This window comes from Chrysoperla carnea, chromosome 2 (assembly GCF_905475395.1).
Source record: "Chrysoperla carnea chromosome 2, inChrCarn1.1, whole genome shotgun sequence".
In the NCBI taxonomy this organism is placed as follows: Eukaryota; Metazoa; Arthropoda; class Insecta; order Neuroptera; family Chrysopidae; genus Chrysoperla; species Chrysoperla carnea.
Window position 1 is genome coordinate 48,229,807 of NC_058338.1, and position 16,928 is coordinate 48,246,734.

Genomic DNA, 16,928 nt, shown 5'->3' on the forward strand with positions numbered 1-16,928 from the left:
AAAAATGTGGGTATAATTTGAATCGGCCAGTTGCAAGTCTGTAAAACTGTATCTGTTATTTTTGTGAATGAATAAGCTCTTATTACAACATTTTGACTAATATCCATTTTAAGTATTCCGGGCCACATGCTGTCTTATAATTAGAAATTCTGCTTGACTGAAAGATTTAACCACCTTGATCAATACAGTGCAGATTTAACAGAATTTGAATAGTGATGTTTCTAAGTAACAGCTATCGCAGAGCTGCTCAATTCAGATCAACAGTAGATCTTATAATTGTTACGGTTTTGATTTTTGAGAATAAAGATTTGTTGTCAAAGATAAATAACTTTTGCTTAAAATTATTCCTCCGTTTAAGAATTAATTCGTCGCCAATTTCTTAATTTTTTTCTTAAAGCCTGTTTTTGAAAAGGTGATAGAAAACAGTTACATACAAAAGTAGCTTATTTTTGACTGAGAATAGAAATTCATAAAAAAAATGCATTCTATTTAGTCCTGATTGTTAAACAAATTTTCCTGAATATTGTGCTCTGAGACAATATTCAGTTCTCTAGGAATAACAGTCAAGAGATGGGTTATATTCATTACTTTAAAAAACTTTATGGCGTTAATAATTGTTTTCCTTCACTTTCTCTTTTTGCTGGCATTTTATTCTATTTTTAATTATCTTAAAAAACCTGGAATAATAGTTTTTAAAAAAATGAATTTAAAAATTTATTTTACACCTATTCTTAAATAAAATGATAAAAATTAGCTGTTTTGATTAGATGGCTCTTTGAACACGCTAATAGGTGCGAAAAAATTATATTTTCCATGATTTCTGGCTTGGTTATTAAAATCAGTAAAAAATTTGAAACTATCATCATATTTTATTGAACGTATTTACTGCAAAATATTAAATATAAAAAATATATTAAAAATTCATAAATAATTTATTTAACATATTCCATAAAACACGCCAGGAATGAAAATAGCAATAATTAAAAATTAATATATGTGCAAAAAAAATTTTTTAATATATAATATGAGCAATTAGTGATATTTAAAACAATTTACTTGTAATATATTCAAAAAAAAATATAAATATATATTTAATTGTCTATTTATTAAAAACAGAAAAATTAAAAAAAAAAACTTTTTAATTTTTAATATAAAAATATGGTTTCCTATTTACTAGAAAATATTTATAATATTTTAAAAAATAGATAAGTTATTTAGGATTAAATATAAAATAAAAAAAAAGGTAAAAAAACATGTAGTATATATTATTAATAAATATTTTTAAAAAAAATATTAGTTAAAAAAATTTTAAAAAACAAAAAAAAAAGTTATTAAATAGAGTTATTTAATTAATAATAATATTTAAAAATATCACGGTCGTTAAGTTGATTTTATAGAGCAATTTATTTTCGATATTATAATAATACCTCTATAATGTTAATTTTCATATTGTTAATAATACTTAGACGCGATATTTATTTTTCGTAGCAATTTTTACTACAAACAAATAATCAAATTAATTTTTCTTCATTAATAAAAATAAAAATATTGTTTATGAAAAAAAGAAACCAACGAGCGATATAGAATAAAAAGTAAAAAAATTTCGATAAATTTCGTACAAAATTACTCCTATTCAATTGGAAATCAGTTTGTTATAGATAAAGTGTACTTAATATGAATAGTAAAATTTCCGTTTTAAAAATCGGTTTGGGTTTATCGATCACGATTTCTTTAATGCATACTGCTTCATACTTGAAGTTCAGCTAAGGTTCAGGTTTATAAACAAACCTAGTGGGATAAATTCATAAATCTTCGGAAAATATCTGAAATGTAGAATATGCTTTCGGGCTTAAACATAATAGTGAAATTATGTTAATGAATATCTGAACAATTTTTATAAATGAACATAATTATAAATTATCAGCTCTTTCAGATCACAAGTCACAACTTATCATTGAAGTATTAGAGTGCTCTCTGTTATTATGCTTGGTATTCTTTTTACTCTGCAGTTTGTTGTAGCAATTTGGGACCATAATGATAAATCCAAGTCTCATCCAACGTTAACGTTAAAAATCTATTCACAAAGTCAATTTAATTATTTTTGAAAATCTTATCAAAAGCTGTACCATACCTGATTCGTTATGGGCTAGTCATAATATAGGCTAAAAATTAATTTTCTGGAGTTCTGCAGGACAATGTCTACAATGTCAAAAATGTATGTTATTGAACAATTTTGATAAAAATTAAAAACTGTACCGAATTTTTCATTCATCCAACATAATATTTTGAGAATAATAAGAAAATCATAAAAATCTCACAAAATTTTATTGAACGTACATTAGATAGTGTTAAATTTTCCAAAAAACAGACCAGAATCATTCAGGTATTAGGTATATCTGTTTGTTTAAATTGTAGAGTGCGTCAAAACTCGAGACAGATGGCAAATGTAAAATTTTTTTATTTCATTCGATTTTATTGAAGTAACAAGTTTATGAGGCAACAAAAATTTTTAAAATTCTTATATTTTTACCTATTATTTTTTACAAATTACCTTCTCGCTACAAGTCATTGCCCTTGGAAACTCTTTTTTTTTGTCATTATAGACACTGTCCTTCACTGATTTCCATAGGAATTGGACGCTAGAAAATTTCTTCCAACCTCGATGCCAGTCTAGCCTTAGCATAGAAAATTTTTTGGAGAGTTTGTGAACGATGATCAACTAACGACTACTGTATACAGTAATGACGACCAGAGGATACGAAATTTCTGAATGGCCTAGTCAATTCTATTTAATTTTTTTGAGCCAATAACAACAACACATCCTTCAGAAATTGAATGTACAACTTTCCATTAATCCATGGATGATAGTGATCATAAATCAGATTTAATTGCTTCAGTATTTTGCGATATTTTGTTTACTTAAGGATGTACAAAGGCAAGGTAGTGGAGACACAAATTTAAAAAAATATTTTTATTCAATATTTGATGGTGAATTATTTTATAACTTGATAATATAAGACGGAAAGTAAGAACAAGATTTTTCGATATCTGGAGCAATTTTCAAAATATCAAAAATTGAAAATTTTGTTTAATTATTTAGCTTTCGATATTTCGAAAACCAAGGCAGATTTCGTAAAATTTTATTCTTATTTTTCGTTGACATTCATGAAGTTATAACAAAATTCATCAAAGTTGAAAATAAGGTGCAAATAATGTCAACCACAAGTCTACACTTGTCTTGGCGCTCGTACTACTTTAAAGGGACAAGAACAAATTTTCAAATCCACATCTTTTTCGAAAAACAGTTTCTAAAAGACTCAAATCTATTTAAATTATTCTTTTTATGCATTCCAAATCGATCAAATTATTTCAACCATTTTCAAATAGAAACGAATAGAGTCATATATCTAGAAACCATGTGGAGTTCTTACCAGATTATTTCGTTTCTTACCGTATTCGGTGTGAATAAACCCATTTTACAAATGAAGAAAATGTGAGATAAAAATGTCATTGGTAAAGAGATGATAACTTATCAATGTACATATCAAATAAAGACCCACACAGCTCGAAATAGCTTCTCATGTAAATATAGATCCATATTATCTAAAATTCTTTTTAAAAAATCCTAAATCATTAAGTATTAATTAGTACAGAATTTTAACATTGAACATTTTAGAGAAAAGAAACTGTCGCAACTGTAGTCAATTAGATTTTATTATATTGAAAAATTTTATAGGATTTAATATATTCAATAATATTTTGGAAACCAATTCTATAACTTAAACAAAACAAGTAACATTCAGACTTTTTAATTTAACATTTCCAGAGTGAATTTGCAACGTTAATATGGTTAGTTTACATACCCCCTATTGGCAGAGAGCACACCATATGGTCGATGTACTGAGTCGATCATAGCGCTCGATGCGGACAAAATTTTGTTAAATCATGCTCGCGTTCAGAACCCCGTTGTTAAAATAAATTCCATTTTATATCTGAAAGATAAAATATAGAAAATAAATATTTAATAAATTTGCGCCCTCAAACAATAACAGTTTTGGACAGATGAAATCGGTCAATTTGATAGTTCACATAATATTTCTTTTCGTTTTTGTGTTTATTCCACTTACTTTTTTCACCAAAATCCAAGGGAAAAAATTTAATTCAACTTATATTGTAACTTTTATATAGGAAGAATATATTTTTACATTAAATTCTACTTTTTTCTAGAGCATGATTTAATGTTGTCAATGATGTCGTTTACATCGCGCCCTCTACGAATATGAACGATGATATCAATTATTTCAAAATCACGAAATTTTTGCTTACTCAATTTAACTACTCTCTCTTCCAAACAAAACAAATTTGAAAGTAAAGAACTCCGAGATTACATTATAGTTTAAATTTGATAATTTGTTGTACATATTAGGATAAAACAATCGTAGGATATTCTAATATGGATATCCTTTAAAAATTTACGGTTAATGGTCAGCAGCCACTTTAAACTTCCTGAATTATTTTTCAAAATAGCCGTGCCCTAACATTACCATAAAATTTAAAAACGAATACCATTTTTTTTTTGTATCAAATTGAGGAAGTGAATACCGTACACGAATGAAAAGGAACCAATGAGCACGTCTGGTCAATTTTCAATCCCACACTATACTCAAAGATTCTCTCCAGAAATGCGGAGAACTTTATGGTCTCATTATAGGTGTCAAAAATAAAAAGTTTTTTTATTTTTGACACTTATCTATGGTCTCTGACCAAAAAAATGAATTCTGCGGAAACGAATAATAATAAACAAAATATATAATACATATTACATAAGTGACCCAAATATGGTCTGTTTTCCACAAAATAACAAAAGTTCACTTACGTAATATGTTTTGTACTTGTGTTTTTGAAAATGAATAACTCTAAATGCGTCGAATCAAAATTTTTCAACTTCTTCAATTTTTAATGAAGATTGTTAAATGCATAAAGGCAGTCTAATAAATATTTGGTGGAACTCTGTCATATGTCATGAATGTAATTATAATAAATCTGTCTTCAATTAAGTACCATCCTCTATTAGGTTAAGAGCCTAAAAAACATGGCCTAGCATTCAAATCGCGAATTATGAACTGAGGAATATCATCAGAACAATAATTTGTGAAGGATTTTCATTTAAGAGTGTCTGAACTTTAGACTCAAATCAAACAAATTGTGAATAAAGCATAATGCGAAATACTTTTTATTTGAATAACTTATTACATAATGTTATTTCATTTTCGTTTATTTAAAAGATTTGTAAAATACCAGTGAAATGAACAATTTTTAGCAAAATGAGTGCTCAGTTTAAGCGATTTACCGTGTATGTACTAAGTGATTTTCATGTGTTGTCGATGCGAGTTGACTGTAAATCATTTGATAAACAATGCCACCGATGATATTGCAGGTGTCGATCTATGCGATCGAATCATCGAAAACTTAAATGATGGCCTGCAGGACCCAGTGAAAAAATAATTTTTAATGGTATCTCGAATATCACTTCAAAAATTTATGTTGTAAAAATCGTCGACCAAAAAAAAATGATTTTATATGTATACAGTGGTTTGGACCATAGTAAAATTATTTTTATGCTCATATAAGTGACTTTTATTTGACTATCAATGATTTCACGCTACTTATGGGAAATTAGGCGGTAGGTTAGGTTAGGTTAGAGTAGCTGTCCTGGGGTGGGACATACTTAGACCATAAGGTCCGTTGTGATACCGAAAAAGGTTTGGCCCAACCATTTGTTTAAGAACAGCAGGAGAGCTTTGACGTCCACGGACTCCAAGGCGGAAATGTTGTCAAAAAGAGGCTGACTCAGAGAAAAGAGGTTGTCAAAGTCCATCTACTCATGAAAAGAACTGGGCAGTGACAGAGAAGATGAGACATTGTCTCCTCCTCCTCACCACTGTGACAGCTCCTGCAGTAGTTGTGATACACTGCCAGGTCTAGGCATTCAGCATGCCTGCTGCCCAATCAGTGTCCTGTAATAGCCGCGGTAAACAACCTAAAAAAAGATTCACTTAACTGCAATTGTCTTTTTTTCTCTTCGAGTATAAAGCGGAAAGTACCGAGCGAATTTTAATACAATTTAGCTTAACGATAACTCAAATTTATTCATGAAAACATTAAGAACACTTTCTAGCCCGGAAAATGAAAGAATTTTCAAACAACCATCGATCTTTCGTTATTTTTAAAATCAAAACTGTCACTGGTGCAAAATTGTAATGGAATATGTAAATTTGCGAAGGAAAGTAAAGATAAATTTAATAAAATAATGTTCATACTTTTTATGTTATCTGATATTCGTTGGGTTCTGAACAGATCTAACATCAAAGAGGTAGCAAATTTAGCAACTGGATACTACATAATTTTTGGAAATAGCATATGCAATTCATATTACATAAGTGGCACAAATATGGTCTCTTTTCCATATAGTGACAAAAGTTATATTAGTTACGTTTTTTTTTGCATATACTATTACAAAAAACTAAAAATTCCAAACTCTTCTTTTTAAAATCTTCTTTATAATAAATTTTGCAATAGTTTTGATTTACATTACAAAAAAACAAAAAAGAAAATATAATAAAAAAAAATCCCGCTTTAATAAAATTGATGAAACAATATACTTTTCAGTACAGAATAATGAAAACATAAAATTGTGTATTATTAATAAATACATATATAATTAAATTTAGTAATAATAATAATTAGTATCCACAATAGCTCAGGGTCATTAAACACTTCCAATAATAGATATAATCAATAATAATAGTTTGTAAAATGAATACATAAATGCAAAAACAATAGTTTAAAACAAATATTACTTAAATTACCGAAAATATTTATTAAAAATATTAACAATATTATATTATCATAAGTTTTTAAATCAATGTTGTTAATTTATTTATTATCAACTTTTATAATTAATTCATTTCATGTGTTTAATTAATTATTATTTATTAGATGTTCGTTTCCGAGTTAAATACAGTTACCTTCTTAAAAAAAATTATTGAAAATAATCGTTTTCAAGTCTCAAAATAATATTAACAATTAAACTTTCAAGTTTACCAAAATTCTTAAATGATTAAATGATATTTTTACTTCCTCAAACAAAATCAAGTAGAGTAATTACGGAAATTACTCCGTTCAAAAGTTTGTATTTTCAATTTAAATTAAACTTCAAACAGCTACTTTCACTTTTGTGTAAAATTTCCCATAAAAATGTTTTAATCATAAAACTGCTCCACTCGGTAAATACTCAAACCTTATATATATTCCACATGCTAAGCAAAAAACAAAAATTTGAATTGAAAAATTTAACTTTTCTTGTCGACTTCGAATTTATAGTCTTATCTATTTTGAAATTTTGAACAATGACAACAATTTGTTAAACTAAATCAAACATTTTTTTTTTCATTTGAATTATTTTTTAAGGTTCTGCTTTATTAATAAAACCTAATTCGAGATAAATTCGTCACGACGCTACGACGAAGTTATTATTTTCATTTGGGTATAAACGTTGTCAAATACAAAAAGCACAGTTTTCCAGGAATCGAAATTTTTAACTTTTTCAATTGTTTGATATATTATTATTAAAAACAACTTCCATATATCAAAAATTTGCTTACCCTTGGCGTGTTTGTTTCAAGTTTTAGAATTCGTGTAACTTGGAATTAGCGTAAGTCGAACTGTATAACAGGATAAATATTTAAAAGGTGCTTAGCACCTTCATAGATTGCTATTATTTGACTCCTATTTTATACAAATTATTGAAAATATAAAAGTTGATAATGTAAATATGTTCAAAAACCATTTTTATACAAAAAATATACCTAACTTTTTTTAAACAATCAATAAATAATGTATCCTTAGTAATCCTCAATAAAAAAAATAGATTTTTTTCATACAGACGAAAATTTTAATGGCGAAAACATTGACTCATTTTAGGCAGTAGAAAATAGATTAAATGGAATTTTTAATCCAATTATAAAAAACACTTTCTTATGTTTTCAATATTTATAAAAAAAAAAATTGGACTTTTGAATTTTTGTATTTCAACAGTACATTATAATAACAAAACACAGTAATTGTATCATTAAATATAAAGTGTATATTTAGAATTATGATGCTTGAGTTTTAAACACATAAATAAATTTAAGATGCTGTGATTCTAAAATTCAATTAAGCTGCATCTATTTGAACAAAATTTTTGAATAGGTTTTGAATATTTTTTAAATAAAATATTAAATAAAAAGCAACTTGCTTGTTTTTAGATAGCTGTAAATGTCAGAATAATATTAAGTCACTCCTCAATTCGAGAATGGCTATACCTCATTAGTTTCGATCATAAAAAGAACCTGGCCTAGCTTCATTCTTAAAAAATAAAAACTTTCATTCGCTTGATCTTACACAAAAATCTTTAGATGGCCATTTATGGAGAACAAATCTTTGAATGGGTTTTAAACTGCTTCGATTTACACGGAAACGATGACTCCGATGGTAATCACAAAAAATTGAAAATTATATGTATATCATTATATTAAGAAGTTAGTTATTACCTGGGCTCAAATCTTGTCGAAGTTTTTTTGATTAAATGTTATTTATAATTAAATACATTGCCTTTAATGAAACAAACTCGGTGAAATATAAATAAGTGATATTTTGGCGTGGTTAAAAAATTTATCTAAATAGAAAAGTTTGTCGCCACGTTGTTATTATTACTCGTCTAATAAGCATAATAGATTCAAAAGTAATAATTTATTTAATTAATTAGGCAAGTCACCCATGATCGCACCTGTATAGCCTCTGAATGATGAAAGTCGGGAAATGCTACAGAACAAGAACTTACAAAAGACGATCATTTAGATTTCTGTTCTGTTTATAGCAAGTACCTCTGTATTTTCGCAACAAAAACGAAAAATATGTCGGGTCTCAAAGGACATTATCTAATAAAATTTCCTTTAAAAATAAAAATAAAATAAATTAAAAAAATTTAATTGCTTTAAATTGACTAACCTCCTCCATAGAACCTAATGCAATAGTTAATAAATAATATACACAATCAATTAAAAAAAACAAAAAGTTAAACGCTAAAATAGTTAATTATACATACAATAGTTTAAAAAAAAATAAATAAAAAATATATATCACAATTTTTAGACTGTCTGAAACAATAGTGCCTCTTTTTTCATAAATAATATTAATAGAAATAATATTTTAAGTAAAATTGTTTAAAAAATAAATACCATAATTAAATAATTCACATTAAAACAATTAATAGGGTATTTGACTTAAAATGCGCAAAGAAAATCTATCTACGAACAAAAATATTGAATGATATGATAATCTTATCCCTTATGCATCTTTTTGTGAAAGAAAGATATTATTTAGCAAATTCAGTACATTAACACACACTAATGGTTTAAATAACGTAGATTGTAATACGAATAAATATAAAAAGGTTTAAAGAATGTATAATAGGGTATTCTACTATTTTTGAAAAAGTACTTCAAAATGTTGATTTTGCTAATAAAAAGCCACCAAAGATTTATTTCGGAAAAATATACACGCTTTCTTGCCAAAAACAAATTAAATTTTAAACCTTTTTTAAACTGTCAAAAACGCGGGCATCCAATTTGATGACGTAATATCGTTATCATTATACGAAATAACACAAATAAGTTTGATAGATATATTCATAAACATCTGATTATAATAAATATAAATACTTATTATCTATGGATATATTATACCCAGCTGTCTACACTGAACTAACTGATGGTCTATGGTTCATACCGATATGACATCATATCATTGCTTGCCCGCGTTTTAGGTCACGAGATGTACAGTTAAAAAATTAGGATTTTTAATTTTAATATTATAAAAGAAAAATGTGCTTTTTTGACTCGAAATCAGAATATTTAAGTATATTTTTACATAAATTTTAACTTTTTTCAAATTTCATAATTTGTTTTTGACTAACGATAATACCCTATTGCTAACTTTATAAATTATATTCTTTACAACTTCATCTTATTACAAAACTTCCTCTATAAACTGAGAATGTTAAACACAGCTACTATAAAACCAATTTAACTGATATCTATGTGTACGGTCCGAGTACGGTCAACTACGAAATTTAAAAAACTAAAACGATGTAGTATGATATAAAAAACTTTACCCCTTATAATTATGTAATAGATTATAGATAATACGCCTTAGAAATCTTCAGTCAAGTGCCCTATTAAATCACATAAGATATACCTATTATCACTCAATTTTTTGAAAAATTATTAAAACAGTTAGATTTAGTAGGTACCTTGAATTTTTAAAATATTTAAAATGTACTGTATTTATGGAATACAAATATTCAAAAAACAGAAAGACTTTCAGTACAGTAGAACTGTTGGTTTTTAGATTTAATTCGTAAATATTTTCAAGCAACTACCATCAAGGGATATTTTTTAGGACCTATACAAAATATTGTAAATCAAATATTCAAAATTTTTATCAAATGACTTTTGAATAAGATCTAATAATAAGCAATATAATTTTTTGATTCTAAAATCAAATAAATTTTTGGGCCACCAATGAAAAAACCACAATTTTAAATAAACTTTTAATATTGGGACAAAACCAAATGTCCTAACTAATTAAATATAAAAATAATGTAAATAATAATTAATAGATTAGAATTTTGTACGTATTTTTGAAGTCGGTTTGCCACTGTGTATATGAAGCCATCGTGGCTTACATGGTAACAGGAAAACTTGTTGATCTAACAAGCTTGATGACCGACATTGTATTTTTGACTGATGATAAAACGTATATTTGTTATCGTTTAAAATGCAGGAAAAATAACTGCGGAAAACATTTCTTTTTCAAACAAGTGTACATTCTTCTTATGGAGTTTTATTTTTCAATTAAAGAATTAAAGAACTTGATTTCGGTCTAAGTGACTATATTTTAATCAATCATAGATTGTGTCTATATTTTGTGCCAAGTAAAGACATCTAGGCACTGACATTATTTTAGGCATTATAGGCTCGCGTAACGTTTGTTTAATCTACCGAATTTAGTTAAAAGTGTACCTTTTATTTATGTAATAGATATTAATATTTTTTTTACATTAATCAGTTCCTTAATAGATGTATTAAGTATATTAATTTTAATTTCAAGTTTTGTTTATAAATTTTTACTGGTTGATCTATGAAAATATATAATTGTTTCTACAATCACGGAAAACACAAATTTTATATTTCTAACATATTTTCTGATCTAATGCGATCGTGTGAAATAAGAAACTATTTGACTATTATTAAACTGATTTTGTAAGCTCGAAAAAAAAAAAATGAAACCATTGTTTAATCATTTGTAACTATTTTCTAATTTAATATTGAATTTGGGAAACAAAATTTACTGTGCCATCAAAATTTTTACATAAAAAACATTTTTGTGTAGAAATAGGTAATTGCAAAATTATTAACTCTAAAAATTATACTACTTATTTCGACTTCGAAATCGCACTGTATTCTTTTTATGTTTTGGATCAAATTAATCTTACATAGTAAAATAAAAAATATTTATCACGAACTATGGAAGACGTTGGGTTAAAAAAAATATCTGTGCAAATATATCTTGGTATGGAAAACACGTTTTGACAGAAAACAATTTTTATCATTTAAAATTATGTTGTCCGTATTCGTAAACATGGGTCATCAATTTCTGGATTTTTCTGTTTTACGGACGATAGAGCATCCTACTAATGTTAAAACGTCTTCACCACAAATGTATTTCCAAACAATGCTTTCCAAACTCAATTGATACAGACAGATATTGACTACTTAAAATTTGTAATTTACTTTACAAATTCTAAATAGAAAGAAAAAAGAACGAGTTTTTATTAGAAATTGTTCAATTAGTCATTAAAGATGGAACAACTGGCAAAAGAAGATAAAAATGCATTCCTTTTAGTACTCAAAACATATCTAACTAAATTAAAATTGGGCAATTTTATAAGAAAATAAAATTTTGAACCAAAATTGCTAGTTAAAATAAGAAATGGAGAACGTTTTTATCCCCTTCTTCAATAACATTTAGTGCCTGATTGAACGATTTATCAATCCAATGACTAAGAACGATTCTCGAACGCAGAAATTCACTATTGAATAATTTTTTTCTGTATTTCATTTGTCGTCGAATGTTTTTTCAAGAAATTCGTAAATAAATTTCGATCAAATCTCTTATATGTGGAAAGAATATAAAATATTTTCATTGAAAAAAAAATTGTAATAGAAACTATTTTTTATTGTAATTAATTATTAATTAAACTATTATTATTATTATTATTAAATATAAATTAATATATTTCTGTTATAAATGTTCTGCCATGTACAATCGTCTGCGCGTTTTTGATATTTTTTACGTACATTAAAAAGAAATAAAATCATTAATTAATATATTCATTAAATTAATTTGTTCCAGTAATTTATTTCCAAAAAAAATAAATTCAAAGACGCGTAATGAACAAACAAACAAACAAAAAATGAAAAATATTTTTAAAAAATTATTATTAATATTATTAAGACAAAATTAACGTGCTTTTTTATTGCACATTAAAAAAATTAATTAATTGTTGATAATTGTAAAAAAATGAAAATTCCTGTTTTTTTATTAATTAATTATTTTTTTTCTTAAACAGGTACAAACATTGTTTGTCGAGTGACAATTTTTTGTGAATTATAATTTGTGTTGTTTTTTGGCAAATGCTTGTAAATCATTAATTAATTAATTGTTCATTATTCTCTCTCTATCTCTCTCTCTCATAATTAAATGCTGTTTTTTCAATTTAAAAAAAACAAGATATGCATATCATTATAGCTGTAAAATGAAATTTTTGGCAAATAAAAATGTTTTAAACTATTAATAATTATTTGACTTTTATTTTATATTTTTAATTTTCTTATTCTCTGCATTCCTGAGATGGAAAATTCGCGTACAATATCCCAACCCAATTTTTTATTTATTTATTGCATTTTTTTTAATTAAGTATTTTACGATTTCTTTTAAATGAAATGAAAAATTAATTATTAGCCAATTTATTAACCTTACAACTTAGTTATCAATTTAAACCCGTCAGCACATGCGTTAGGAGTATTTTGCTCACGCTCGATTTAAAACATAAATACATTTTATTTTTCAAATGGTATATGTGGTTGAAACTATTTCTATCATTATATAATTTTATCTATTTCCGAATTATGAATTTTTCAGATTTCTTCAACCTATCTACAGTTTAAAAAAAATTTTTATTTTCAAGTTCCGTGAGAAAATGTGAGAATTTTTCTCATCACGAGAGTAAAGATGTGAGCAGAAAATATTAACTTCGGAAATTTTCGGGCCAATTCGTGTTATTTCGTTAGTTTCATATAAGCCGTGATAGAAATATGATGAAATTGGTTAAAATGAATTAAATTATTTAGAATATTTCTATGTTCTAATATTTTCACTCTGAAGCGTTATTCAATAAACACGTAATCAAACTATTTTTAATTTAGCTAGTGCATTAAAAAATAAATTCATATAAAATTAAGTAGAGGTTATGATTTACAAAGTTAACTTAAATTAGTAAGTTGAATAGGTTACTCAGTAGGAGCAATTAAAAAAGCGCTGCTAGGAAATGAACAGGGGTTGTGGTTTCAATCTCCATTCAAGTACTTTCCTTTACTTTTCTTAATATCAAGTCTCATCCCTACATAAAGGCGTGCGTGTAGGAACAATCAATTTACTAACATGGTTGATTTAAAGTAATTAAAAATATATAAAATAACTAGCGGCCCCGACGGACGTTGTCCCGTAAAAACGTAACTCCAATTCATGAATACCTATACTACGTTTAGCCTGTCCGCTAAACCCATCCCGCTAAACCCCAATTTAACTCCTATTTATTGGAGTGGCCTGACCTTCGACCTTTGGCCTGACCTTTGATAGTAGAGCTCGCTGCGCTCGCATATGGCTCTAATAAATGCCCATTGACAATACCTGAATACTATTAAAAATACATAGTACACATAGTATACATAATGTGATATGATTTATATGCGCTCCCACCATTTAATGAAATTTCATTTTTTTGGTACGGAGCCCTCAAAAACAGTTGTACTGGACCAAATTGTAAATCTAAACCATTCTCGAATCTCCACGAACACACACAAAAAATTTCATCAAAATCGGTCCAGCCGTCTAGGAGGAGTTCAGTCACGTACACACGCACACAAGAAATATATATATTAAGATTTACAAAAATATTTTTAAAAAATGATGTCAAGATGTGGAAGAATATTGTTCCCCAGATAGTATAACTGTGGTACCGGTTTGTCACTAAACGGACAAAGAACACTCAAACTCAAATAATAACTTAACTTTTCGCAAACTTTTTGAAGACTGGCGTTTTTTACGATGGTTGAGAAACCCATATTTGATTATTATTATTATTATTATCATTACCCAACTGTCGCAAGACACGCCAGTCTTCAAAAAGTTTGCTATAAGTAAAGTTTTTATTTTAGTTTGAGTTTTGCTTTTGTTTGTCCGTTTAAAACCGTAATTACAAATCCAATTGGGATAAGAATTATAAACAAATTCGTAAAATTAATATAGGCCACAATAAATTTTTTTCAAATAGTAATCAATATTTTTTTCTTTTTCAGTTTTACTTAGATGACGATGCGTCAAGTAGCCGTTCATCAACCCCATTTCCCTTTTTATGGGGCATGTTCGGTGCAAGTCCATTAGATGATGCATCAAGTCGTTTGCTGGGATTGTTAAACTCACGGTTAGCAGCTGTTGCGTCTACATCTGCGAGTGGTGCTAGCACTCCACATGAAATTGGTGACCAATTTCGTTGTATTGTATGTTTAGCAAGTTTTCCATCCGGGTGGCTATTAAAGCGACACGCTATTTTACAACATTCAATACTGCCCACATCATTAACACCCACCGAAGAGAAACCATTTGTATGTGAACAATGTGGTCAAAGTTATCGTTATCGGTCAGCGTATTTAAAACACCGTGAGCAAAATCATCGTGCCCGTTTACCAGCCGATAAACTATTTACCTGTGACGTGTGTGGCATGCAATTCCGTTATTTAAAATCGTTCAAAAAACATCGTTTGAATCATGCATTGGAACGTTTGCATGGAAAGTCTTTAAACGCTGATGGGGAATATTCTGGATCAGAGAATTTATCACATTTGGTGCTTGATCGATATATAGGTGAAAAAGCTTCACAAAATGAAACTGAAAGTAATGAAGTCACTAGTACTATCAATGAAGTAATAGGTTTGGATGACGAACAAGATAAACCAGTTAATTTGTCCGACGATAAAAAAGAGGAAATCAAAATTAAACAAGAACTTGTCGAGGAAACATTACCAACACAGACAGCCAAGAAATCCGGCCAAGTTTGTGATCAAGATAATACAATTGATTCGTTAACGTATTCTGCTGGTAGTAGCAGCCATCAACTTCCATCCACAACTACTCTCCCCATTGATGCATTCCAATTAGCACAAGAAGCATCCATATTAAATTTATTACAAGCAGATGCAATAGAACGTCATCAACGCGAACGTCGTTTTGCATGTCCATTTTGTGGTAAATGTGTCCGATCCAAAGAGAATTTAAAATTACATGTTCGTAAGCACACGGGTGAAAGACCATTTGTATGCTTATTTTGTGGACGAGCATTTGGTGGTAAAAGCGATTTAACACGACATTTACGTATACATACTGGTGAACGTCCATACCATTGTGAAGCATGCGGAAAATGTTTTGCACGTGCTGATTACTTGTCCAAACATCTGACAACGCATATGCATTCGCCTCGCTGAAATAAGCGATAAATCGGATAACAATTTATTTAGTAATGTTGGCTAAATTGTGTGGCCTTTTTCGTTTTGTGCTTAAAATTAAAAAAATTAAAAAATATAATGAAACTTTTATGATGGTGCAGTTATGAATCGGTGGAACTGCGATTGAAAATTTCATTATATTAAAACGAACAATTTTAGAATTGTAAATGACACAAAACAAAGCAATTTTATTAGACAGTAAGTCGTTTCCTAAAAAAAGTGAATTAAAAAATATTTATTTATTTATTTAAAATTTTCTTAAAAAAGACATTGAATGAATCTCAAAAAAATGGATATTTAATGGAGTGATAAAAAAACATTTTTCTTTTAAATAAAACGGGTGATATTCTACATATTTTCGTTGTTTTTACAAATGTGTAAGGAAAATTCGTGTAAAGGAATATTAAAAAAAAAATTATTTTAACTTTTAAAAAAATGGTTAAAACAAATTGTGGCTGTTATTGAAGAGAAGCAACGAAATAGTTAATTATATTATTAAATAAGTTTTTTGATTGATGTTTTAAAAATTAATAAAAAAAAATCATACAATAATATATATTATATTATATCATTGTTATATTTATATACATGTGCAACCGTAACTTATAAAGTTTAAAAAAAAACGTAATTTATTAACAAACAAAAAGTATTGATATTAATAAATATTTTTTATTAATTTATTTAAAATATATTTAATTATTATTAACGTAAAACGAGCAAGAAAAATATTTAAATGTGTTTTAATTACGGAATACAAACTATTTCATAAATTATATCGTCAAATACAGACAATTCACTTGTTTTGAGAGATTTTACATTTGCCCGAGGGAATTTTTAAATTAAATCATCTTTATTTAAACACAAAAAACTCTTTGAATTAAAATGCGAATAGAAATTTTATAAAAAAACGTACAATAATTCTTCTTTATCCTTAATCTTGACTGTTATTATATCTATTGATAGGAGAAGCGTTTTTTGAAA

The 16,928-nt window shown here is 27.1% G+C and overlaps 1 protein-coding gene across 1 annotated transcript in view; it reads left to right on the forward strand.

Annotated features, from left to right (window-relative positions):
• LOC123293875 (protein tramtrack, beta isoform-like) overlaps window positions 1–15,976 on the forward strand; it is a 112,306-nt gene extending 96,330 nt beyond the window's left edge. The window contains exon 4 of the mRNA XM_044874850.1: window positions 14,745–15,976. Coding sequence (XP_044730785.1) covers window positions 14,745–15,926 — 1,182 coding nt within the window. The 3' untranslated portion in view covers window positions 15,927–15,976. The remainder of the gene's footprint in view (window positions 1–14,744) is intronic.
• Window positions 15,977–16,928: the final 952 nt, after the last annotated feature.